The following is a 27614-nucleotide window of genomic DNA, read 5'->3' as shown; positions in this document are numbered from 1 at the left end:
AGAAGGCCACAATAGGCACTTCTCCTTTTAATTTGGTCTATGGGAAGAGGTTGTTCTTCCTACAAATGTAGTTATTCCCTCTCTAGCCCTGGTTCAATTTATTGAAAAAACTCCTTCCTCCTCTATGCAATTAAGACAATCGCAAATCTTCAAACTCGAAGAAGGAAGAGACAAAGCTAAGATCATAAATGCACATCATCAACAATTAGTCAAATCTTCATTTGATGCAAATTCTATAAGTCCTAAATCCTTTCAGCTCGGAGTCATTATATTGAAGTGGGATAAAGCACACGAGGAAAAAGGTAAGCATACCAAATTTCAAAGAATGTGGCTTGGCCCATTTCAGATTGCAGAACAAATTAGCCCATCAACCTTTTTATTGCATGATTTATCAAGCAAGAGAGATTCTCTGCCTGTTAATGGGCGGATTTTGAAGAAATATTTTTCATAAAAGATAGCCTCTTCTATCCCTTGTACACTATTGCCTCTACTTTTTCTAGGCAAATAAAAGTTAAATAGCATTTACTTTTGGCCTTTCAATAAAAATCTCTTATATATTTTGATTTTTCGCTTGTATAAGTAGAGTTCGTTGAGAAGATAATTTTCACATTTGAGACATAAACTAAGTTCTATTTCCTTGAAACTTGCTTGTTTTGCACCAAAATCATTTTTCCTTTGTAAAACCTCAACTTTATAAAGAGACCTTTGTTCTACCATCAATCAAGAAAAGTATCTTTAACAAAGCAAAGACTCTCTGCAGATAAGCACCTTTAACTCTATAATTGTCATCTAGAAACTCTTAAAGAGTCAATGATTTTCACCATCTAGTAAACTTTTCTCTCTTTAGAGTGCAATTCTAAAAAATATACTTAAACTTAAAGGATAAGAGGTCTCATCAAGAACCGACTTACCATGTTCATAGGGAAATAATAAACTGACATTACCAATACTGCATATCAAAACAGGGTAATGGCTTGAGATTATTTTAATCAAAAGACAAGGGGTCTCATCACAAGCCAGCTTGTTCAGTTGAACCAGTCAATGGCATTGTCAATTTTGACCACCAAACCAAGACAATGACTTTTAAGTAGAAAAAATGAAACTAAGAATAATAAAAAAATAAACTATTTAGAAAAGAAATAAAAAGGAGTAAGTATATGAATCTTAACTTATCTCTAAAAACTACACTCTTATCTAGATGGGATACTGAATCATTGATGGTTAAAAGGGAACCCTGTCAAGACTATGGATGCATGCTGGCAGCAGAGGCTCTACCTGTGACAAATGAGTACAACTAAAAGCCAATCTGCAAAAGCCCCCTACTTTATCTTCAAACCAAGTAAAGACTGATGTAGACAAAGGAATTTTCATTTTGAAAAGGATATCAAGTGGATGGTAATTAGGTGGATTTTGTTTTCTTATTCAGAGAAATATTACTTATCTTAGGTTTCATGTAATTCCTATTTTCTGAACTATCTTTATTTTGGAAGTTTTAGAAGTTTCAAAACGCTATCAAAGATAACTAGTTCTTCCAGTGAATCGCCAAAGGTTGTGTTGTTCAACAACCCCCATTTATTGATTTAATAGTTAATATTCTATTAATAAATGGGGACCATTTATAAAATATCTTCCAAAAAAACTTAGCACTTAAGCACTTTCTTTTTTTTTTAATTTAGAAATAAACTAAGGTATCAAGTCGAATCCCTGCAATTCTCGCTTTATCGCATATCATTGGACCAAATGTGTCGAAAGTTAAATAACAACCGAGATCTGCGAATTGCGATAGAAGGGATAACCGTAATAAACTTAGTATATCATTGAACTTTCTATTTAAAGCTAAGACTTAAGACATTTCTTGTAAAATGAAGCGCCTATCACAATCACATATCGGCTTTCACAAAAAGCACAACTCACAAAGCTTGTTGGAATATGTGAACTGCGATATTGTGGTATAGCAAGCCAATACTTATCGCATCGCGGCGCTTTACTTAAAAGCCAATCTTGTGAACTACAAAAAGTTTGCGAAATGCTATGTAGCTCGGACCCGATAAAAATAAATGTTATAAACTATAGGTTAAGTCCAGCGCTTAGCAAAAAGGCACTTTACGCAATAATTATTCATTTAGGCAAAGTGCGCTCTAAACAATGATAAGTATGTTGCTCACCTCGCATCTCACAGGGCTCTAAATAGCTCTAAAAAGCGCACAACCTAAAATGCAATATTGCGAAAAGTGATATTGCAATAATCTTATCACAATCGCATAATCAGCATTTCGCACTTTAAACTCGCCACCTTAAAGTTTTTCCTTCCCCATTTGCGATGCGATAGTTCAAATGAGTAATAAAGGCCATGATAAAAGATCTTTGTGCGTATTTAATAAGTTTAATGGCATTTATGTTAAGAACGGTGCAACATGATTTGATATCTTTTCATCTGTGTTTTGAATAAAAGCTCCTTTCTCGTCACCTTTCAAGGTTAATTGTATCATTTAATTATCACTCTCATTCTCGCTTTGTGTTTATCCGATAACTTCCATTGCTCCATTTTTGGAAATCTCTGCGGAAAACATTGTTAGAAAGAGTGGCAAAGAAGGGAAAGGTGATTGCAATTGAGAAGTCAAACATGGTACCACTTTTCTCCAATACCACATGCAACAAGCATGGAGGAACCACGACATCGAAAGCCATGTATAACCTGTTAGAAGAAGAGAAGCCCAGGCCACTTGTAACAAAGGCCACGGCTAATGCGCAGGAGTCATCTAACGCCTCCTATTTTGAAACAGCATGTTCATTCTTACACTGAATAGCTACGAGACCAAAAATAATACCATACACAGATATGGTAAAATGGCTAATTGATGGGGTAGACATCTCAAACAAAACTTTCAAGAATAAAAGGCAACAGATCATGGGGTCTTTCTCACCAGACAATCTACGCCTAATGTACTAGCTACCAAAGCCTCAAAAGCTCTATAACAAAGAGTTCCTTGAGCATTTCACCAGAGAGAACGAGAACCCGTTGGACGTTACACAGACCTAGAGATCAAACAGAGGCAAACTCAAACAGGATAAAATTGGTATGTACTCAATAGCATCCATCTCTCCCCCTCATAGTTTCGCAGCATCAATGATGTGTAGGTCTTCGGTAGACCCAATAGCACCAAATTTTCTATGGAGTGGCTCCCGTTAATAGATGCAGCAGTTAATACAACAATTATGAACTAGGGTCAGATTTTATCGGACAATTTAGGCAAGGGCATTATGGAATATAGAAAGAAGAGAAACGTTTCTTCAAGGATTTTCCCCCCTTTCTTTATGAGTGCTTTTGTTATGGACGCAATTTGTTTTTGTTCTCAGTTTCCGAATATGGGATGGAAGTGGACTGTACAGAACCCGCTTCCCATCCATATATACCATAAAATTTTGTGGGAATCTCAATTCCACCCCCATTTTTATAAAATCTGTCAGGGTGTTATGCTGCCTATTCATAAAGCAGTTTTTGATAGAACAACCCCTAGGTTTTCTAAAGAGGCCGAAGTAGATATCTTGCCAGTAGCCAGATGGTTCGGGGAAGAGACATTCACCTACATTAGAGTTTTTGGGAGCATTGCTTCTCTGCATGTCCTCCCATATTATGTCCCAGACAAGCTATTGGCTAGAGAAATAGCTTACCAGACAACAGGGGAAGGCAGTTTAACCAAGGACTAAAAGAACAAAAGAAAGCCATTTGGCCAACCTTCCCATTACAATGTGGTGCTTTCGCACTACATGATTATGGACATGCAGTAAAGGAAGCAGAGATTATTATGTCTCTGAAATTTGCCACAATCCCAGGAAGGCAATATGACTCTAATCATGTTGCTAAGGAATTTACTACTATGGTGAAAGTCAAACAGTTCACCCATGAAGAGGATGCCTTTGATGACCTCTTCCAATAAGCAGAAACATTTTCACAAGTCCTACATATGGCATCATTATTGTTGAGCTCGGAGGATATCAATGCTTTTCATGTGTACAGGAATAAGAGACTGTTAAAGGTCCCATTGGACCTATTACAGATTGAACCAATAAGGGAGCCAACTCCTAGCATAAGCTTGGAGGGAAGTTCCAAAGAAAATTCTGAAGAAGAAACCCAAGAGAAGTCGACTCATGAGTCAGAGCACTCAGAACGACAATCTCAAAATGGAGGAGGAAACACAAATAAAGAGTCTGAGAAAGATACAACTGGAAGTACAGAGGAAACGGCCAAACAGGCCTTGGCAAAGAAGCAGGCAAAGGTTGCTTCTACTTCAGCTCAATCAAGTAAGGCTCTAGTCATTGACCTGGAACAGGAATGGGAGCAATTCAATAAGAAGCTCCATACAGACACAAATCTTAAGCAAACATCTGAACTGCTAACCCAGCATAAAGCAAATCCGAAAACAACTGAGGAAGGAGCTACAGGTACTCAAGATATTGATATTATTCCTATTGTTCCTACTTCTGAAATTGTCTTGAGGATTGAAGAGATACCCCCATTAGATATATTCTACAGTCCTACTCATAATGTTGTAGTTAAAAGACAAAGGAAGAAAAGGAAACTGGACACCACTGTTGTTACGACTTTAGGAAATGAACCAATGGATGTTGTGTGGAAGGACACCCCTATTGACCCATCAGAGAATCTCACAAAGTTGTCGCAATTCGCAAGAGCTTATGCCACAGCAACCATCGATAAGGCAATGGAAGTCCGAATGTTACTAAAGGAAAAGGAACAGAAATTATGCTGCTTGAACAGCAATTAGGTACAAGAAAAACTAATCAGCGAGCAAAGCAACAGGTAGGCCAACTTCAAAAGGAATTCGAGCAGAGATGAGAGTGCAACACCAAGCTAGAGTATCAGAAAAGGATTCGCAAATTCGTCAAATGCAAGCCATGGTGGATAAAGTCAAAGATAACCCGCAAGTTGACGAATTCATCAAAGAAGCAATCAACCTCAATTCCCCTATTAATGCAGCAAGAAGAGATATTATGCCAGAAAATATCGCAGATAAATCCTTACTGCGAGATCGGTGATAAATTGATGAACCAAGTAATTGATATGAGGTTTGAGTACGAAGAAATCCACAAAAAGGTTTCTGAATTTATCACCTGGCAAGAATCGGAGGATGGAAGAAAGGCTAACCTACCAAAAGTGGAAGAGTCCCACAAAAATAATATGTTTACAAATTGGGATTCTCGGTTGAAACAGGCAGAAAGGGTGACAGCGAGAGCAGCAGTGGAAACAGACAGCGCAGGAAAAGGAAGAGGCAATTAAACAGCTAACCAAAAATGAGAGACACTCTAGTAGTTTCTAGTAAAACCACACAGCCAGTGGATGACTCTGCGGTGTTTAACAACCTCTACACAAAAGATGGTGCCAACATTGACAGATGCCATATTTGCTGGGTAGTTGAAATCTACAATCAACCAGCCGCCTCAGCTCAAGCCAATGACCGATATTTGCAACCTCAGAGATCAAGTTAGCAGATTAACTTAGTTCAAGTTCAAAAGAGCTAGTAATTAGTTTAATTTTATTTTTAGTTTTATTTTTGCCCGTTCTGAGGAAGGTTATTTAAAACCTCCTCAGTTATTTTTGTAATAATCTATTTTGAGGCAAGTATTTTACTATTTAAACCTCTCTCATGCATTTAGAGAGGGGTCCAGAAATTTTATCAAAAACACTTTTCAAGACATTACACTTCTGTAATTTTGAGAAGCTTTTGATGAAATGAATGGAACATGATCTATTTTTCTTTGAATATCTAGCATGTTCCACTGAAATTGCACTTTCATACTCTTAGAATGTGTTGGATAGAATGAAATTGGGTCAATATTGTTGAAGCACGTGAGCAGGACTTATCATATATGGTTGTTTTATCGTATGATTATGTTTTATTTATGTATTAAGCAATACTCTTTCTATTGATTGTTTTATGTATGAAAGTCAGAATTATAGTTCTGCATCATTGCACTTTTGTATGATGTTTTAGCTGTAATTCCTTTTTGAATGCAGAAACAATTTTTATATGCGATATATTTATTTTAATTGTTTAGTCTAACTATTTATCCAAAACAATTATCGTTAAATGATTTAATTTCTTCTAGCAGTTGAATGATCTTTATTACCAATTGTTATAAGACATCATTGTAGATCACATATCTTATTTTATTCCCGGGTATATTTATAGTTAGATAATGTTAGATTAAGATATATGCATGTGTTTAATAGTTAGATTAGATTATACTTAGTTGAATCATTTCTCGTGGCATCTTATATCATTCCATCAACATTATCAAATCAATCCTCTCTAGGAAACCAGTCCCATTATCCCCAGTCAAAGCCACTATACCAAACGGAAAAGGAGTTGCTTTCAAGGTCCGGACCGGATGGTTATCTCCCATGTTGTCGCAGGGAATTTCGAGGCTTCAACAGGACCCCAAAGCCCAGGACAAATCAGTTGTCACCTCGAAATGGATTTCAAAATTAAGCATGGAGCTGATGCGAGTGCTGAAAAGTACAAGGCTCGCTTTGTTGCTCGAGGATTCTCTCAAAAGGAAGGTGTGGATTACAATGAGATAGTTGCACCTGTTGCCCGATACACCACCATCCGCTCGATCATAGCCCTTGCTGCTTCGCAAGGACGGAACCTACATCAGATGGGTGTCAAGACCGCTTTCTTGCATGGTTCGATTAAAGACGAAGTCTATGTGGAACAACACGAGGGGTTTAAACGAGAATGTCATGTATGCAGGTTGAAGAAAGCTCTCTATGGGCTGAAGCAAGCACCCCGAGCTTGGTATGACAGGATCGATAGCTATTTGATAATGTTGGGATTCACAAGGAGTGAAGCCGATCCAAACATTTACTTTAAGGTTGAAGATGATAAGCCTCTCGTACTGGTGTTGTATGTTGATGACCTCTTTCTGATTGGTGTAGACCTTCTCATTCACAAATGTAAGAGGGAGTTGGCTTCTGAATTTGAGATGAAGGACCCAGGACTGATGCACTACTTCTTAGGGTTGGAGGTCTGACAAAAGCCAAGAGAAATTTTCCTATCTCAAGGAAAATACATGGTGAAGATATTGGAAAGATTTAAGAAGGTGGACTACAAGCCCGTGACTACCCCGATGGCGCTTAACTTCAAGACCTGTATTGGGAAATGCTTCTAAGAATTGTCAACTCATAGGAGCACTGATGTTCTTAGGGAACTCCTATCCGGATATATATTTTGCAGTCAACACATTGAGCCAATATATGGTTGAGCCTCATCACTTACATTGGATTGGTGCCAAGAATCTTCTAAGATATCTTCCGGGCACAATCACTCATGGACTGAGATACACTGTCGGAGATGTGACGCTGCATGGTTATTCTGATGCTGATTAGGCAGGCAGTGTGGTGGATCATAAGAGCACTTCCGGGTGTTGTTTCTCTTTGGGTTTTGCTTCGATACCCTGGATGAGCAGGAAGCATAAGTTGATGGCTTTGAGCACTGCTGAGGCCAAATACATTGCTGCGAGTATGGCCTCCTGTGAAGTTGTCTGATTGCAGAAGCTCTTTAGTGAGTTATTTGGACATACGTTGGATACTACCGTGATCCTCCGCGACAACCAGAGTGGGATTTGTTTATCAGAGAATCTAGCACATCGTTATCAGGTACCACTTTATTCGGGATATAGTACAACAAGAAGCAATAAGGCTCCATCATATTGGGACTGATGAGCAGGTCATCGACATTCTAACGAAGCCCCTGGGAAAGGTCAAATTCTTGACTTTCCGAGAACGACTAGGAGTCGTGGAGAGACCCTCTTATGAGGGTCCTGTATGAGAATGTACATTGAGCTCTTGGAGCTCCGGGGGGCTTGGGGTACTTCTTGGAGCGATGAGCAACCATAGGGTGAGTGGTTCAGCCTTCCCCTAGTGGTTTGTTGTGTACAAGGTGAGTGGTTCAACCTTCCCCTGTGATACCCCGTGGCAACATGTAGGCAGGATGAGTGGTTCATCCTTCTCCTGCTAAGACATCCTACCCATGCAGTCTAGGACTCATGGGAAGTACCTCTCATCTAGCCAATGACTAGGGAAATGAGGATAGGACCATAGTAGTATCGATAAACGCATCGTGTAACTACCGTACTCTCTATGTTAGGATGATATTAATCTGAGATCAATTGGAACTGACTTCGGGTCAATAAGAGTGGTATGAGACACTATCTTTATTTGGAACTGATTTCGGATCAGTAAGAGTGGTATGACACACTCTCTTCATTGGGACTGACTTCGGGTCAGTAAGAGTGTTATGTGACACTCTCTATCTGGCACTGACTTCGGGTCAATAGAGGATGGTATGATACATTCTCGATCACTTCTTCTTCTTCATAGTTCAGCAGAGCAGAGCAGTGCACTGATGGCAGAGATAGTACCGACAGACAGAGGGATTAGCAAATGGATTTCTCCCTACTTGAGAGGGAGTGTTAAAATTGGCAACTAAGGCCAAACTCCATGTGGGTCACCTTATTTATGGCAGCTGATATTTTTCTTGGATTCCTCTCTCCGAGAGGTGTAGAATTGATCCAACGATCATCCGATTCCGACATGGATTCATGGAGATGTGAATTTATTTGTATTCTTGACAACTTGTCAAGGTCAGCCAGCAAGCAAAACAGTGATTTTTGCCCCAAACTTACCCTCAACGTTTCATATAAAAGGAGATCTTGTGGCATTATTCCAGTCATCTCATCTCACATTCTTCTCTCACTCTCCTACGCACTAGAAGCATCTCTCTCTCACACGTGTGACTGAAAGGAGGATGCAGATTCTGGTTAGGGCAGCGTTGACCAGCGTGGAGACTTCTTTGACTGCGGATTGGGTTGGGCAGCCTCTCCTAGGCAGGCCGCATTTCTAGGCAGTGTCCTTGACCTGTTTTGACCAGCATTGACTCTCAAAGGTTGTCCGCAGATCTGTCACAGCGTTGACTGCAGTTTGACTGGAGATTTCGGACTGTTTTGGGCTGCCTATTCTTGCTGTTGGAGGCCGAGTTGACTGAGGTTGACTAGAGGTCAAATCTGACCTGTTTGACCAGCCTTGACTTTGCTGGTTAGGGTTTTGCTGCTGCTGTCATAAAATTACAGATTTGTATAATTGTACTATCTCTCTCTCTGCTGAATTATTGAAGAATATAAAAAAAATTGATCAAGGGTTCCCCCACATTGGGGTTTGTCCCTGGCTGGTGCCACATCTTGTGTCCTCTTGTCTTGGCTTGTCTTCTACTGTTATATTTATGTTCTATCAGCGTGTGATTGCTATTCTGGAAATTGATATTGGGCTAATAAGAAAATTTGAAGTAAATTGTTCTTAAACATAGAACATACCAAAATTAACAATCTGCTTTTCGGCTTTACGTTCTCATGGTAATGGGCAGTTTTTAATGCTGGTCAGGTACATTAATTTAACATATCAGTGACCAGATTTTGAGTGATTTGAAATAAACAAAAACTAAGAGGGTAGATTTGTTACTGTAACAAAACCATGGATCTGTTATACATTGGGGATTGTGCCCTTAGGGAAGGAAATCTAGCTCCTTTGAAGTTCATTGTTTCAGTGTTTATTTTCTTGGGCTGCCTTATGTATTTTGTTGGAAAGAAATGGAATATATGCTGGTGTAATTCATATTTCAGATTCAGCTGCAAAGCTGAAGGTTCACAGGAATAATCCCAAAAAACCTCAAGTAAATAAGGTGAAATTTCTGAATTTGTCTTGAGCACAGATTTTCAAAATTTCCGCAGTAAGTTGATCACATGTGAAAGTAAAAACCTGTTGCAGCAAACATTTACCAGCAACTGGTAAGTAAACCCTGCTGCCACAGTGATTTTCCCTCATCAAGTTGATTTCCATTCTTTCAATGTCACAACACAAGCATGCAAAAAAGTAGTACGATGCATGCTTGAAACAAAGATAATTGAAAGCATCATAACAGTGTAAAAGGCAGGGGTGAAGAGAATCACTTAATCTCAACGCTATACCACAAGTAATATTTTAGTTTGTCAAACAATGTGATAACAAAAGGAAACTGAAACTTGTCGCTACCGCCAAGATGCACAAGGTGTAGCAAAGGGAAAGAAAGGAACTCACTGACATCCACCTGCAGCGTATTGCCACATCCCGTACTGTTTTATCAGGTAGAAAGGTTGCAATTTTGACATATTTTGATATATTTGGTTCACCAGCATATCTGAACAAAAGCAACAGGAATCAGTATCAGGGTGCCATCATATAAATAAAACCACTTCAAACAAATATGCATAAATAAAAAACAATGTTGCGCTGGTTTTCGGGAAGGGGGGCTGCTTCCCTGGGATGGCTAGAGAGCAACACAAATATTCATGGGATGGCATGTTGGGGACAGAAATTACAGACACAGGCAGATACATAATGAAGGTCCCAATATTCTTTATATATATATGAAAGAATATTGAAAATTCAGAATTCACCTTAAACATTTGTAGTTACTTCATGCTTGTAAACATAATAAGCTATAATATGTGTAGATCATCTTCCGGATTCATCGCATTAGTTTTCTTTAGATCAACGTTTCGAACCAGCAACGGTGGTTCATCTTCAGGATGTGAAAGAATGATGAAAACTGATCTTTATTTCTTTTAATAAATAGTTATGAGATGCTTTGCCGACATATATTTCAATCATAAACTAATATGTTATTGTTCTAATTGTCTTTTGTTATTTCATTTGTTTTAATTATGTTTTATTGCCTTAATTATATTAATTTAGATTTGTTTATTAAAATATAATTTTAATAGGCTATGTTGTTTTAGATTTATACCCTAATTTAATTTTATTATGTTTTTACTGCAGTTATCTTTTAATTGTGCATAGTTTTGTTTTTCTAATAATTAAGTTGGTATATCCTAGTTATATTAATAATGTATAAGTTTGTTGATATTATATTTTAAATCATAAATTAATATATTATTATTCTAATTTTCTTTTGTTTTTCAAATTGTTTTAATTATGTTTCATTGTCTTAATTATATTATATTAAATTTGCTATTGTAGATGTCTTATCGTGCATAGTATTGTTTTTCTAATAATTAAATTGGTATATCCTAGTTCTTATTAATAATGATTGAGTTTGTTTATATTATATTTTAAGTTCTATATTATAGTAATACTATAAATATATATTATTATAGTAATATTAATAATGTATATTGTATGATATAGTTCCCTATTTCTATGTAATAATAAAGATTTTGGTTGATAACTTTAAGTTTTTGAGTTACAGTTAATTTAATTATAAGTTAACCATGTTATTATATTGGGCCTATGGTTATTTTGATTGTACCCTATTTGATCTAATTATGTTTTGTTATAGTTGTTTATCGCTATGTTTTTTATTAATAATGTGTTTTATTAATGATACATTTTAATAATATCTGTTACGAAGTACATTATCGTATATATAGCATCGATATTATTAATAATGTATTGAGATATATTATACTTTTATATTATATATATGAGTTGATGTTGATTCTAATTATTTTGTTATTCATTTTTGAGTTGTTGTTAATTTTTAATTACTAGTTAACTGAAGTTAGGGAGGGGTAACTTTGGATGATAGGGTTGGAATCCAGTTTTCGCTTATGGTCCATCCGTCGTCTCTATTGATGTTATTGGGGTTCTTGTTAACAATGTTTTAAGACTCCGACTCCGACTCCGACTCGGCCAAGGATCGACTCCGACTCCGACTCCGAAACGGTAATGACTCGGCCGGCTCGATTTCAATGACTCGGTCGTTGTAAAAAATACATTAAATATTTATTTTTTTTATAAAAAAACATAATTTTAAAGATTTTAAACATAATTTTAAAGATTTTCATTCATGTTTCCAAACACACAGCATTATAATATAGATGGAAGACAACATATGATCAAAGTAGGCTCATGAACCAATCCATTATATCAAAATGGTACCCAATGGCAATACATAGTCAACTGTCATACATGATCGAAGACTCAAAACAAAAAACACATAACCAAGGAGGCTAGAAATGGCCTCTACAACAAAAGTAAACTGTGACGGTGACCAGACTCCAGTACTAGTACTACAGTACTACTGGGCCACTGGCTAGTAGCTACTGTCAGAGGAGCCAAGATCACGTCGATCAATCTCTGGATCATCATCATCATCAGAGTCAGACAGGGGGTCCCATGGCTCCTCCTCATCATCATCATCCCCAACTGCAACTGTAGAAGTGGTACCACTAGCAGGCTGTGCAACTGCAGCAGATGCAAGCTGAGATAGAGTAGATATGCGGCTGCGCTTCTGTCGTGGCTGAGCAGAGGAAGCACCTACAACTGGAGTCCCTGCTGGCTGTGAGACTGAGGCTGGTGGATTGGGATCTGCATTCAACTGAATAGGCTGAAGTTGAACAGCATGTTCAAGTTCAACTGATGTCTCCAGATCTAAATCTAAATCAAGATCCTCATCATGATCAAACTCTGCTGGACAACTCTCCACTACCCAATCTGATGTTGGATCAATGTCTTCCAACACAATGGGATCTGAATCCGGTCTTTTGTTCAGCAAATGGTTTCGTCTGAGCCGGAGGTTGTATTGGACAAAAACTAGATCATTTAACCGTTTTTGATCCAAACAGTTTCTCTTCTTTGTGTGAATCCTCTCAAAGACAGCCCAATTGCGCTCACACCCAGATGCGCTGCAAGTTTGACTCAAAATACGAATTGCAAACCTTTGCAATTCAAGACAATGGCCACCAAAGGCCTCCCACCATTGTGCTGCAAAAAACATAGGAGTGTAATGAGTTAGCTCAACAAAATTACAAATTATATCTAACTTTCAAATTATAAACGATTTAACAGACTTTAAAAAAAAGTAAAACTATTAAGAATTTGAAAATTGAAATTTTTGTTTACCTGGCTCATCTGCTTCTCTTGCAATCTTTACTAGGTTCTTCCCAAAGGTACCTGCTGAATTGCTGAAGATATTGGCCTGTCGGTGTATCTCCAGCTGATCAGACTCCAATGGGATCATGCGTTCAATGCAATCAACCAGTCCATCTCTGACCTCCCCCGTCAAAGCTCCTGACTCCTTAGCTTTATAATGATACCGTGGGTTCAAAAAATACCCAGCTGCATGTATAGGGCGATGGAGTTGATTGTTCCATCTTTCATCAATGATTGCCCAAATGGGCCCATACTTTGCCGCTCTATCCTTGTATACCGTCTTTATTTGCTCCTTTGCTTGATCCATAGCCTCATAAATGAAGCCCATAGCCAACCTTTCCCCATCCACCAACCGCAACACCTTAACTAGTGGCTCAGCAAGCTTCACAATCTCTACTGCCTTTCTCCAAAAAGTTTCTTCATGGACTTTCCTTTTCAATTCTTTGCCTTCTGGTTTGTTAGACCAATTGCTTTGATTCCATTCATCACTGGAAAACATCTTTTGCAAGTTTCTATGTTGGGAAAGCATAGATTGCAATGTCAAAAAATGTGTAGCAAATCTAGTGATGGCAGGCCTAATAATATCCTTGCCCCCAGTGTGTTTCCTCATGAGGCTCAAAACCAATGTATGATTGTAGATAAATTTTGTTATGCTTTTGGCATGATCTATAGTGTTTTTGACCCAATCTAATTTTCCAATATCCTCAAGCATGAGGTCTATGCAATGTGCAGCGCATGGGGTCCAAAATATGATCTTGTGTTTTTCCTCTAACAGTTTACCAGCAAGAACATAGTTAGAGGCATTATCTGTGATGATTTGAACAACATTAGCCACCCCCACCTCCTCAACAACCTGATCCAATAGCTAAAACAACAAGTGGCCATCTTTTATCTTATTAGATGCATCAACTGATTTTAAAAACATGGTTCCCTGTGGGCAGAAGACAAGAAAGTTTATGATGGTACGGTTTCTTTGATCAGTCCATCCATCTGACATGATGGTACACCCTGTTCTTGCCCATGAGTCCCTGAACTCTTGCAAATACTCATTAATGGATTGAATTTCTTTCTGCAAACGAAACCCCCTTAGCTCATGCATAGTAGGGCCTTTGAAGCCTTTTCTAGCAGCATGTATGGCATCAAACATAGGCTCATAATATGGTGAACGAGCAGCATTAAAGGGGATATCAGCATCATACCACCATCTAGCTATGTAATCACAAGCAGTCTCCCTCAATTCTTTCTTCCAATGGTCATCTAAAGTGGGCTGCATTTGAGTTTTACTAACTTCAGGACCATGTGCATCTAATGGAGAGGAGGGAGTGAAATAACTTTTGATAGTCACATCACCCTTTTTCAAATTCATTCTACCCTTTCCCTTATCTTGAACAGAAGCAAAAGAGGGAGGAACATATCGGAAAGGGTTGGATGCCTCAGTTTGAGGGATAGAGGAAGAACCCTCAAAATCATAGTGGGGGTTGGTAGCCATCATTTTTTGTATCTCCCTCTTCCTCCCAATTTCAGCCTGTATGTCTTTTTGCCTAGCCTTATCTTCTTTAAATTTCTCAAAGCTGGCCAACAAATTCTTTCTAATCTCCCCAATTTCTGGTGAGGTACATGGGGTAATTTGGCCTCTAATCCCTGCCAAGTGTTGTTTCAGCCTATTAATGCCCCCAGGACCTTCCTTAATTTTCCTATGGCAAAATTTGCATTGCATTTGACTATCAACCATTTCAACATATGCCCAAGCAGGATCTCTTGCTCTAGGTGCCATTTTTTGACTAGGAAATGAAAGCAAACAATCTGAAAATGACAAAAAAAAAAAAAAAAACATTGATTCAATGTTCATTTATTTGACAAAAAACACTCTCCAAGCTTTCTAGATATGCACCTAAAATTTACTAAGCAAAAACAGATTTATAGAGGTGGAAAAAAATACCTCCAGGCACAAACTGCCTCCTCAAGCTTGCTCCAAGAATCAGCTCCTCAATGCTGCTCCAAATCGCTGCCCAAAAAGCTCCTCACTCCAGCTACAATGCTCCTCCAAGACTCCTCATTGCTGCTCCAAAACAAGCTCAAGAACTGCTCACTAACTCTCAAAGAAGACGCTCACTCAAATGCATAAGACTGCTGTGAGGGAATGAGAGCACTTGGGTGTGTTAAATAGGGTTTGGGAGGGGGAAATGGACCCCAAAAATCATTTAGCATATTGGTATAACAATTTGACATCCAAAACAAACATTAAACATTTTAAAAATCCCAAAAAAATCAATTTTTTATTGTTGTTTACGTGTGGAGGGCCGTCCCATTGTGACTCGGCCGAGTCATATCGGAAACGGCCGGGTTGGCCGAGTCATGGGTGACTCGGCCAACCGGACCGTTTCCTAGGCCGGGTCACTCTGCGACCTTTTGACTCGGATCAAGCCGGACATTTCGGTTTCGAAACGGCCGTTTCTTAAAACAGGGCTTGTTAATTTCTATGGCTTCTCTAAATTTCCTTATGAAGTAGTGATCACTTCTGGCTAGGATGCGGGTGTCTTCTATACAAATGTGGTGTTTAGTTTTTTCAGAATGTTCTGCTAACGCTGATGATTTGGACCGATTATGTTTAATGTCGGCTAAGTGTTCTTGGATTCTTGTGTTAAAGGATCTCCCAGTCTCACCTACATAGGGTTTGCCACACGAGTAGGGAATTAAGTAGACACCCTTGTGACATTTTGGATCAATTTTGTCTTTTATAGGATTAAGGTGGCTGTGGATGGTGTTTAGAGGTTTGAAGGTGGTTAGGATACCATTCTTTTTTAGGATGCGGGAGATTCTGTTAGTAGTCCCTAATATGTAGGGGAGGTTAACTTTACCTAATATATTATCAAAAATTTTATCCTTTTTAGGTCTAGTGTTTGCTTTGTTTATGGCTTTGATAGCCTGACGTTTGTTATATCCATTTTTTAGGAAAACATTAATAAGGTGTTCTTTTTCTTTTTCTAGGTGTTCCTTATCAGAAATTCTGAAGGCTCTTGTCGCTAATGTGTTAAGGACACCTAGTTTATGGGTTGGGTGATGATGGGAGGTGGCATGCAAATATTGTTCAGTGTGAGTCTTTTTTCTATATACTTGGTGAGATATAGAGCCATCATCATTCCTAGTGATGAGGATATCAAGAAAGGGGAGGCTCTTATTGTTCTCGACTTCCATAGTGAATTTTATGGAAGGGGATAAATTATTTAGGTGTTGTATGAAGGCTTCTAGGGTTTCTCTTCCATGAGGCCATATTATAAAAGTGTCATCCACATATCTTTTCCACAATTTAGGTTTTAGGGGTGCGGACTTGAGGGCCTTGTTTTCAAAATCTTCCATGAATAAATTAGCAATAATAGGAGACAAAGGTGACCCCATGGCAACTCCGCAAGTTTGTTCATAAATATCATCCATGAAACTGAAAAAGGTGGATCTAAGGCAGATTTCTATGATCTTTGCTGTGTCAGGATCTGTCAATTTACATATGACATCCATGGCATCATTGATGGGGATATTGGTGTATAGCGAGGTGAAGTCAAAACTAACCAAAATATCATTCTGATCAAGTTTGATGTTCTTAATTTCTTCAATGAATTGGGTCAAGTCTTTGACAAAAGAGTCTGTGTTTCCCACTAGGGGTTTTAGTTTTTTGGCCAGGTGTTTTGCTAGTTGGTATGTGGGCCCATTAATGGTGTTTACTATTGGTCTGAGAGGGATGCCATCTTTGTGAATTTTTGGAGCTCCATAGATTCTAGGTGTGTATATTTAGAATATTTAGAATAGCTTGAGTGGGCCTACTTATTAAGAACATGCGTTTCCTCCTAAGAGGTCACAAATTCAAATCCAGAGGGAGTAGAGTGTGTACACCTCCATAGGCTTCAGCTGTGTGTACAACTCCGTAGACTTCAGCAGTCAGATCTCTGCACGGAGGTGGGCCCCCTTCCCACAAACAAGGGGGTCTCACACAACAATTTGGTGTCCTGCTTGGTCATGACCTTAAAATTAGAATATTATTATTATTATAATGTACAGCCCTTACACTTGACAATTCCATAAGGTTTGAGAAATTTAAAGAAAGGGCTGAGTGGCATTCCATTATTGGCCACTAGACATGAGCAAAACGCAGTTAGCTTTGGGAAACTTATGTCTAGCTATTTCAATTTGCAATAAGATCCATGAAGGGTGTATGAGACAGAACTGTCTCTATACCATTTTTCCTTTCTCATATTTCTCGTTAATGATGATTATGTTAAAACATAAAAGGCATTCCCTTCTCAGTTTTGCAGACTTTTAAAGCTATGTTGAAAACTAGTAACTACTATAAAGCACTTTGGTTCTGTAAAGAGAATAAACTCATATTTCAGATTAAGAAGGTGATTTAACAGGAATTTATTCAAATAATTAGTACCCAATCCAAGTCCACCACTATCTGACTGTTTTCACAATGGTTGAGGTTGGGATGGTGGAAGCACTGGATATGAATGACTTCTGTAAACCCATGTATAATATGTAAACGCTGAGATGACCTGAGAAATGAGGAGGACAAGAACAATAACCACAAGGATCATTCCTGAGAAATGTTGCATTTCCTGTTTTCTTGACATGAAGACTTTGCTGCTCGTAATATCGTTGCTGGAAATACAACATTTCAATCACCAAAAACCCAAATTGAAACCCATGATACAAAACCCACATTTTGACCTGCAACTTATACAACAGCTTTATATTCAATACAATACAAAAATAATGATGGGAAAAGTTACCATATTGTCCAATCATCAATGTCCATGACTGTCAAAACTGAAGATATATGTCCAGAATATCCCTGAAATCTGCTTAGAAAATCCCTGAACTCTACCCAGAACATCCCTGAAATCTGCCCAGAACATTTTGGGGCAGCCAGCAAGTCTGCTTAGGAAATCCCTGAACTCTACCCAGAACATCCCTGAAATCTGCCGGAACATTTCCTATGGGTCCCCAGAACATGGGAACGCAGCAGGGTACACAGATTTTTTTTCTTTTTTGGGGGCGGAGGGTGGGGGATTCCCATGCAAACATAGATAAAACAAAAAAAAATTAAAAAAGTCGCCCATCCAATAACAATTCATGAAGACTTGTGCTGCCTATAAGGATTTTTCCATCTATGCAAGATTTGACAGTAAAATGCACAGCCAAGGAGCTTGATTGAAAAATAAGTTACAGGAAATGAAGGCATGTATCAAGCATCCAGATCAAGCCTTCAGCTCTATACCTACAAAAAAAGTTAAAACAGACATGTTCTACATCGTGAGCTTATGCAATGCACTGGAGGTCATCGAAGTTGCAAAAGACACAAAAGCAATAAAATAGAATAATAGCTACATGCCACGTGAAATGATTGTTGAGAGGTTACTTATGCCACAATGATGCTTATCTAAAACTCTTCTATGTTGAAACAGGTAGTTCATAAGTAGTGTTGCTCCAATCATAGAAACAAATTTCATAGCTTATCATGCCCTGTCCCTCATGAATTCAAAATTTTCTATGGAAAACAATAAGATAGATCACGAGTTAGAAAGACCCCAGAGACACATCACAGAAATAAGTAGGGAGGTCAGCCTCCGAACAATGTTTATTTCTCAATCTCTTTATGGCTGAATTTATTGTTCCCAGCATTAGGAAGCTCATTCACAAATGTTGATATTATTGATATCTTGTCTTCCACAGTCAATAGAACTTTAGAAGTTTCTGGAGAGTCCTAAATCATTCATTGCCCTCAGAGACTACAAAAAATGAAACTCAAATTCAATCTTTAGACCACATATATACTTAGTACTTCATCTTTTCAAATATACGCTACAAAAAGCAACAACAGCTGTCCTCGTACAAATTTAAAAGACTGAAGCAAAGTATCACCAAACTTCCATCATGGGTATGTGCCCACTCAACACAACATTTTGGGCAGACCAAAAGCGCCAGATACAATTTAACCTTGCCAAAGTACGTTTCCTAACAAAAGACTCACATTTCCATCTGAATGACATGTTTGTTCAGTGGAAACTACCTTTTGGCCCTGGGATGGCACATTATGCCAAAAAAAAAAAAAATTCATGGGGCCTACACCCAATGTTGAGGAAATCACAAAAAAATTGCAATGTGAAGATTTTCAACCCCAGACAAGAAAAACACTGGTTAAAATCATCAATTTTCCTTCCCAAAAAAATCACGATTTTATCATAAACAGCGCGATAAAATTGCATGACAACTGAGAAAATCATCAGGCTGCATATGGGCAATATAAGTTGTTTTTTGGACCTTTTTTTCACTCATTTTGCAAACAGGAAGAAAGGTTTGGAAAGCAAACAAAGAGGAGACCAGATTTGATTGAGCCAAGGAGGAGGACGACACCGTTTTCCTTTGCCATCACCATTTCTTCTTGGAGTAGAGATTGATTTCCCTCAACCATGGACGCATTTGCAAGCATGGGCATCAATTTCCACCATTTTTTTTGTTTCCTCCAGTTTTTTCTTGGGGTTTCTTTTACCCATCAGTTTTCCTTCATCTTGCTAGGGAGAGATTGTGTTTTGTTTGCCATCATCAATTTATTGTGGAGTGGGGAGGGTTTCCCAAATTCCCACAGCTGGTGATGTATTCATAAGTATGTCAAATTCTTTTCTTTTGTGTTTTTACAAATTTTTGATAGGTTTTGCATGCCTATCAATTTTCCCTTTTTTTCTTTGAATTTTTATTGGACTGTAAAATTTTATCTTTATAGGTTGATGTAAATTTTAGATTGTCATTTTTTATGCAATTTTTTTGTATTTTGATTCTAAGAATACTGATTCTGATTGTTTTCGAATTTTCTTTGTGCCCTGGGTTTAATCATTACATTGAAGACTAAAAATGCCGAGAAATTTGGACCCTATGTGGTGAACCCAAGGGAGGTTCAAATAAAAAAACCTTGAATTGCAAGTTGTGTGGGAATATAATGAGGGGAATCTCCCGATTGGAATTCCACCTTGCACAAATCCTAGGAATTGACAGAGAAATTTGCTCAGAAGCAAGTCCAAAAATCATCTATATTGCCACCAAAGCACTGCACGATAAGGATGCAGCCAAAGAAAACAGGGACACAGTAATAAGTCAAGTTGTAAGAGGATGGGCGGAGGGGAGAAGTGAGAGTGGTTCTTCAGCATCACCTTCCACAATGGCTGGCCCCTCATCTACCTCAGCATTTTTTGTTCCTAGAACCATCCCTTGTGCACAACCTTCTATCAGGTCTGTCCTTAAAAAAAGGAGATGCTAAAAAGTGGGTGGACAAGTGTTTGCTATGGAGTGACACTCCTTTCAACATTGTCCAGAGAAATTCATTCTACCGGCCTATTTTGTCTGTTGTTGCTATTTTTGGCCTGTTACCCACCATTTTGTGGATGATATACCTAGGAGAAAAAATTTCTACAAGATGGTCCTCAGCCGGCAGCCAACAACCCCTTGCAACCACCAACTAGCTTGTTGTGCCATTTTCTCCGCCACCTGAGCCAGTCATGTGGTCCCTCACCCATCTGTCATGATCGTATGTTTGAAGGTGGGTCTCTCGAACCTAAAGGTATTGCTTGTCATTTGGTAATTGAGTATTGTAGTTTGAGGATTTAGCGGAAATAATGGGCTAGGTCTATGCTCTTGTCCCCTAGACCTCGTTTGTATATTAACCTTGGATTCTAGTCCCGTCTGATCTCTTTTACTGACCATTTGGCTTTAGGGATGGTATTTCATGGGAAACCCTGATTTTGGTTGTGTGGTGCCACTCCCTCATCCACAATACTGCCCCCTTTCTACTCATTATAACCCCCATTCATCATTTTTCCCACCTGGGTCCACATTCCTCCACTGGGTCCACATAGGGCTAGCTCTCCCCTTCCCCTTGCCCACACCTTGGGTCAGGTCTGAAATGATGCCCCAAAGGTTGTGCAACTAAAAAGAAAGTAAAAGCATAATTGGCCACATTCAACAGGAAAATGTACCACAAAATGCAAAAGATAGCCGAGACAAACACATTTAGCACGTAGGAAAAGCCAATAAATGAGCTCTACCCCATCATCATGGCCATCACCCTGGTTCCTACAAGTTCTATGAGCCTCCTTCATCATATAGGAACCCATGATTGTCCCAACCCCTGGTGGGCAAAGAACCGCCCTACTTTAATAGGGGGTATCCACTTCCATATTTCACATCATGCTCTTACCCCTTGAGCCCCAAGCAGTTAACTAAAGAAAAATCATAAAAAGGCAAAAGGCATATAAAGAAGGGTGGAAAAATCAAGGCCGGTACACCTCGCGTAAGTGTGTGTTTCCCTTCTACTAGCTACCCTTGTACCCCAGCATGTGGCCCAGGGATACCCCTTCTCATTCCCTACTCCATTCACCTCTTTATCACATGCCACCACCTTTTAAAGGATGTACCTTGGACATATTATCCCCTTTAAAAGTAGAAACCACCTAATGGGATACTTGGTTAACCCCATTTGGAGTTTGGAGACATTAACACATGCCAAAGCCCATTATGGAAAGGTAGGCCATTATGAAGTCCCCATTTGTGATCCATGGGTTGTAAGCTCTTTTACTTGATTTCCTTGATGACTTGTCATACTGGAAGGCTAGGGGACGCATTGGATCTTATGCATGATTGCAAATGGTCTCCATCTTGGGTTTGGTCTCTCTATACGAGGTCCTAACGCTCCAGAGGGTTACATTGGCTCACGTAGGGTGTGTGTAGAGAGCCATGGGCCTCCACAGCAATAGACAACACTCCATGGATCCCCACAAATGTTCAAAGATTGCTCGAGATTCACCTATTGGAGATCCACCTAGATCACCTTTGCCCAGTCAGCCCCACAGATGTACCATGCACTTGGCAATTGACCCGGGACTTGTAGGATGATGTGGCATCACCTACACCATCATCTAAGCCCTTACAGATGGTATACAAGCATCTTCGACTTACTTGGAGACCCATGAGGTCACTTGTGTGCCCTCGTAGCCATTGGGAGCACCACAAGTTTATTATGTGGAGAACAAGGGGCCAACCCTTTGTCCATGCCTTTTGGAAGTCCAACTCATCATTTTGGCACTTATGGACTTCATCAGGCCTCTTAGAGAGCCCAACGACAAACATTATTGATTATTCGACCTCTTGGGAGGCTTATTATTTTATTTATGAGCTAGTTTGGTGCGCTTGTCACCAATAGATAGTTATTTTCACATTATTTTAGTTGATGGACTAATGTCGGCTCAAATTAAGTAATTCGAACTCCTAATGAGCGTATAAATAGGAAAGACATGAATTCATTTGTATCATCACTTTGGATTGGATCATTCTTCTCTTTCGAGAATTTCACACTTTTTCTGGGATGATCAATTGGATCATGGTGCAGCACGGTGAGGTGCAGCATGATGCAGCACGGTGAGGTGCATCATGATGACGAAATGCAACACAACGATAGGTGAAGGAGTCACCTTGGAGAATCAGTTGAAGCAGCATGTCTTCAACTGATTTCATGTATCATCTTCTTAGAGATGATCTATGCTCTTATCTAGATAAGTCAAAGTGTTGACTTCTGTTGTAAATGTACTATCTCTCTCTCTCTCTCTACTAAACTATTGAAGAACATATAAAAAGAATTGATCAAGGGTTTCCCCACATTGGGGTTTGTCCCTGGCTAGCGCCACATCTTGTGTCCTCTTGTCTTGGCTTGTCTTCTGCGATTTATGTTTATGTTTTATCTGCAATTTACTTTAATGTTGATGTGATTGCTAATTTGGAAAAGATATTGAGCTAACTTTGAAAATTGAAATAAATTGCTCTAAGCATAGAACATACCTAAAATTTAACAATCCTCAACTATTCTGCCAAAGGTTCCTATTCCTATTCATAACAACTCCTATGTCCATAATAGCGACAATAGCTTATATTGGATCTCTGTCAAATGTGCTCTTGAGAAAAAAACAAGAGAGAAATTAACCATGTTGTTGTTAGGTTGTTTTGTGCAAGCCTCTATACATCTCCCTCCTATGCGGCCACCCACACTTGGATCCAATGGTTTCCTATGTTTTTGCATATAGAATTCATGTTTTTACTTTACTTCTTATTCATTATATATGAGACTTTTGAGTACTCCTGCTTTGTATTTAAGTCACTGTACTCAACAATCCTATTAACATACTTTTATGGTCATTTATTGGACATTAATATAATTATCTTATCTTAACTTACCTTGTCTATACATATGAGAGGTAAGGGGTGCCAGCAATACATATGTGGGCCTATGCCCTTGCAAGCAACCTAGAAAGACATGTTTAGGCTCACACATAAGCATTACACTCCAAGAGTACACATGTCAAGCTCCAAGGTGATGTTGTACAAAGCAAGGACACCACATGAAATGTGTCCAACAATTCTCCTACTGGCCTCCAATAACTTCAACAAACCTCCTACATAATGTACTCCACTAGGTCCACTTACTGTACATGAACACTCTCATAACCCAAGTGTCCCCAAGCCAACTCCATGCAAGCACCAAGCTAACCCATTTTCTCTAGGGCCTCATGCCCTCCATCAAGAGGAAAAATGCTCCTCCTCCAATGCAACACATTCTCCAAGCAAGGAACCATCTACATGTGGCCAACATGTAGCACATCACCAAGTTGTTTAAATATCTCCAATGCCCTAGGGAAGAATGCAATGCAAGCACCCACCTGAGGTCAAGCAACCATTGAGTAAACCATCTCCAATGAATGTGCAAATTCATCACAGACCATCTCCCATATGCAAATCTATCACAAACCATTCAGGGGTTGATCATACACAATGTAACCCCAAATCACATGAAGCACCCCCAAACATGGTGTAAAAACTTTGAGTAACCCCAAAAGCTAACATAGAGTAGCGGGACCTTACTTTCTTTATGGTTATGTAAGACTTTTTGCTATGCTCTGATAAATTTATAACTTACCTTTGTTGGCAGGCAAGTTATTAGACCTTTTTCTTTGACAGAAGGTAAGGTTATACCTGACCTTTGGAAAGCTTGTGTAAGACCTTCTAGGACCTTACCTTCATTGTGCCAATGTAAGTGAGCCTCCGTTCTCCCAACTACAAGACATATCCTAGAAGACCCTTCTTGTAGCTCAAGGTTATCACCTACCTTCTTGCTAAGTCAAGTGAGCTTATCACCTTCCTAAACTAAAAGGTTTGGTTGTCACCTACCTTTTAGCTCATTCATGCTAGGATATGACTTGCTGGAGATATGTGAAAGTAAGTGATAATTGACATTTTCCAAATTGACAAGCAAACAATGCTTAGCATCCTAAATCTAGAACTGTTGGCTGATATAATGGTGCACAAACTAGCTCAAGCACTCAACTTGTAGACTCTAGAGTATTCGGGCACTCATTAGACACTGTTGCACTAGGTATTGATTAAATATTCTTCGTAGAACATTTATTGAGGTACGGACTCACATTTCTCAGCAAAATTGACCAAACAATTTCTTACAAGTACAAGATGATTTCTATAACGTTTTCAAAATGGTTTATTTGATCATTTGTCAGACCTTGTAAGATTTCAAAAGAGGTCTGACCAACTAAAAAGCTAGTTTGTGTGAACAAAGCAAGCCATAAAATAATCTGAATGGCATTCTGTTGCATCATAGGTTTGTAGCAAAGCACTAGACAAGAGCAAGATGAAGCCAGTCATCTTGAATAAGGGAACAATTTGGACCAATGTTGATAATATCGGCAATATTTCGCGATATCTTTAGGTAAACGATATTTTGGCAAGTAAATATTGCGATATTTTGAAAATCTCGGCTAAATATCACAATATTTTGAAAATATCAGCTAAATATCATTATTGTTTTATATGTTTCAAAATCTGATTAAAAAAAAAAAAAAGAATTTTTATGTTTGCCGATATTTTCCGATATATTGCCGATAAGATGTTTTCAGGACCCTCACTGATATTTTGCCGATACCGATATTTTCAACACTGCTTTGCACTAATGTCTAAAATGTTATGAACCTAATTTATAATCTGAATTGTAGTATGTAACTGGAAAATCTGATATGAATCTTCTATTAATTTAAGGCTTTGATACCACTGTTATGAGCCTGATTTATAAGCGGATCTGATTCAACTGAAAAAACAGAATTCAGCAACTGGTAATGCAACCAATATTAGAAAATAACAGCCATAAAGTTCAACACGGTAGAAGGAACCACACCAATGATATCGACTAGAACTACAACACAGTGAATCTGCAAACCCACAGTCTGAACAACAAATATAAGATTCAGATAGAACCAAAAAAATGGTGAGTTTCCACAACACAGAAATACTCTCCTGAGAGGTATGGACGCCAGCTCGGTCCAAATCCAAAGCGGTATGAATGCTTATGTTAGTCCAAATTACCCGCAGTAGCACACTTCCCAAAGGCCCCTACTTTAATGCCTAAGTGTCATTTTATAGCTAGTGATTCCACTTTTTAGAAAAAGAGGAATTGCATTCCTCGATGAGTGACATTTATAAGGGGGTTACTAAACACTAAATATAGGTTGAGTTACAAACGATACCATGAGTGAGAGGAACATAAATGTAAGCCTACAATAGTATCTATTGCGCTAAGAAATGAAAAAAAGATGCTTCAAAGTTGTTTCTCAACATCATAACTTAAAATAGAAACTGTTGTCAGCAATGGCTTGCCAGATCAGTGATAGCTGGTAGCTAATATAGCCGAACCAGGGTTCAAGTCTTACCAAGAAACATGCTAGTGCTTGTGCTCACGCTTGTGGGTGTGTGTGTGTGTTAGCACGCGCAAGGGCAGTTAGGGCCAGATGCAAATCCTGGGCAATTTTGGTGGAATAGATCACCCCACTCCCAGGTGCTTAGCGGAAGGTAACCAAACTGCATGCAAAATCTGGGCAATTAGCCTATTCGTAGTAATGCAAAATCTGGGCAAGTTAGCCTATTCGTAGAAATGCAAAATCCGGGGAAGCTAGCCTATTCGTGATAAGAGAAAGACAGTTCAAAGAAACAAATAGCAATTGTTGAATGACTAAGCCAGCAGGGCCCTGGTTCACTGATGAAGCCAACATAGTGTTTCGTTATCCACCAGGGTTCCATTCACGTCGCGGTATGCCCTACTCAAATGGCCCATCTCGAAAAGAGATCACATCAGGTGGGTAGTTTTGGTATAATAGATTTTGTACTATAATAATTTGGTATAATGGTTAAGGCCTCTCAGATCTGGCACCTAAACCAAAGGAAGTCTGTGTTATGTTACTGCGTCCCATAACCTTCTAGTGGGTTTCTCCATTTTCAAGTAATAAAATTTAAAATTTATAAACAATAAAAACAACAGAGGTTTAAAAATACGTTGTGAGGTAAGATTTTTCAGATAAGGTTAACCCAATGAAAGTTTCACTAATACAGACTAAATTTCCTACAGCACGGTATATACTAAAGAATCTGTTGCAAAAGGTATGGTAAGATTAACTCAAAGAAAATTTCACAAATACGAACTAATTTTTTTACAGAACGTTAGATACTAAGAAATATGTTGCAAAAACATGCGTCGGAGATCGAAAGGTGAAGGAAAATTAGAAATACTTAGCAAGACAATCTTCAAGTTTCGCTTGTTCTTGAATAGACCACTCCACAGCCAGCCCCGAGTTGTGCTTGAGCGCCTGCAGTCCCACCGAATTATCGGCCCCGTTGCCTGCCACGGTCACCGAACCCGAATTATTACTTTTATTATTAGGGTTTGCTTTCCCTGATCCCTCCTGATTACTGTTACCTCCTGGATTCGAACTAGCAGCCATTCGAACTTTCCTCTGCCCTGCTCTTCGCCGTACCTCCTATATTATAACCTGCTGTCGCAATTGACATTAAAGCTACCAAGTTCCATGGGCGGAACGTCAAACATGAAAATGGTTACGTCAGAACGAAGGGAGCCCCCTGTGAGTGGTGGCTACTCAAAGGCCGGTTGAATTCCTTGGGATCTAATCCAGCTGCTGCTTAAATTATTTTACGGGCAACGTCAAATCCTTGCGAGCAACACGGCACATGGTCCTGCTTAAAGCATGCAAGTCCAAATAACCAACGAAAACTAAGACATGCCCCCGCCTTTCATACCGAAGCAATAAAATTTATTATTATTACTAACTAATTATATTTTAAAAATCGGATTTACATTAAGAATGTTAGTGTCAGTCCTACGAAGGCAGCAATACTATTATATAAAAGTGGGAACTTACATGTTAAAGATGCGTTATTGGAAAATATCTGGTTATAGAATGTTTTATAAAATATTTTTAACATAAACATATAATTTATGCGGAAATGTCTATAGTTTATGAAAATATAATATTTTTATGTTAACTTAAGTAATTACAAGTTAATTGTAATATTTTTTGAAATTGGGATGGTTATTGGTTAAATTTTCTTAATACTTTTGGGATTAGACTTTATAATTAAAGTTAATGATTTATTCATTGGAAAAGTATTTCAAGTTAAAAATTTTCATTGAAAAATATTTAAAAATATTCTTTTCTTTATAACC

The 27614-nt window shown here is 38.6% G+C and overlaps 1 protein-coding gene across 2 annotated transcripts in view; it reads right to left on the bottom strand.

Moving 5' to 3' along the window:
• LOC149139330 (uncharacterized) overlaps positions 1 to 27164 on the bottom strand; it is a 169666-nt gene extending 142502 nt beyond the window's left edge. Inside the window, exons 1-3 of one of the 2 annotated variants that reach the window (XM_089447296.1) lie at positions 26850 to 27164; positions 26663 to 26771; positions 10151 to 10250 (exon numbers count right to left, since the gene is read on the bottom strand). In XM_089447296.1, coding sequence (XP_089303422.1) covers positions 10151 to 10250; positions 26663 to 26771; positions 26850 to 26874 — 234 coding nt within the window. In that variant the 5' untranslated portion in view covers positions 26875 to 27164. Of the gene's footprint in view, positions 1 to 10150; positions 10251 to 26662 lie in introns of both variants that reach the window. The other variant, XM_089447295.1, reaches the window with a different exon arrangement.
• Between the last annotated feature and the right edge of the window lie 450 nt (positions 27165 to 27614).

Source organism: Pinus tabuliformis, chromosome X, assembly GCF_031772625.1.
Source record: "Pinus tabuliformis cultivar Carrire ecotype Pingquan chromosome X, CPIR1, whole genome shotgun sequence".
NCBI lineage: Eukaryota > Viridiplantae > Streptophyta > Pinopsida > Pinales > Pinaceae > Pinus > Pinus tabuliformis.
The sequence above is the reverse complement of the archived record's forward strand: the minus strand, read 5'-3'. Positions and strand labels throughout refer to the sequence as shown.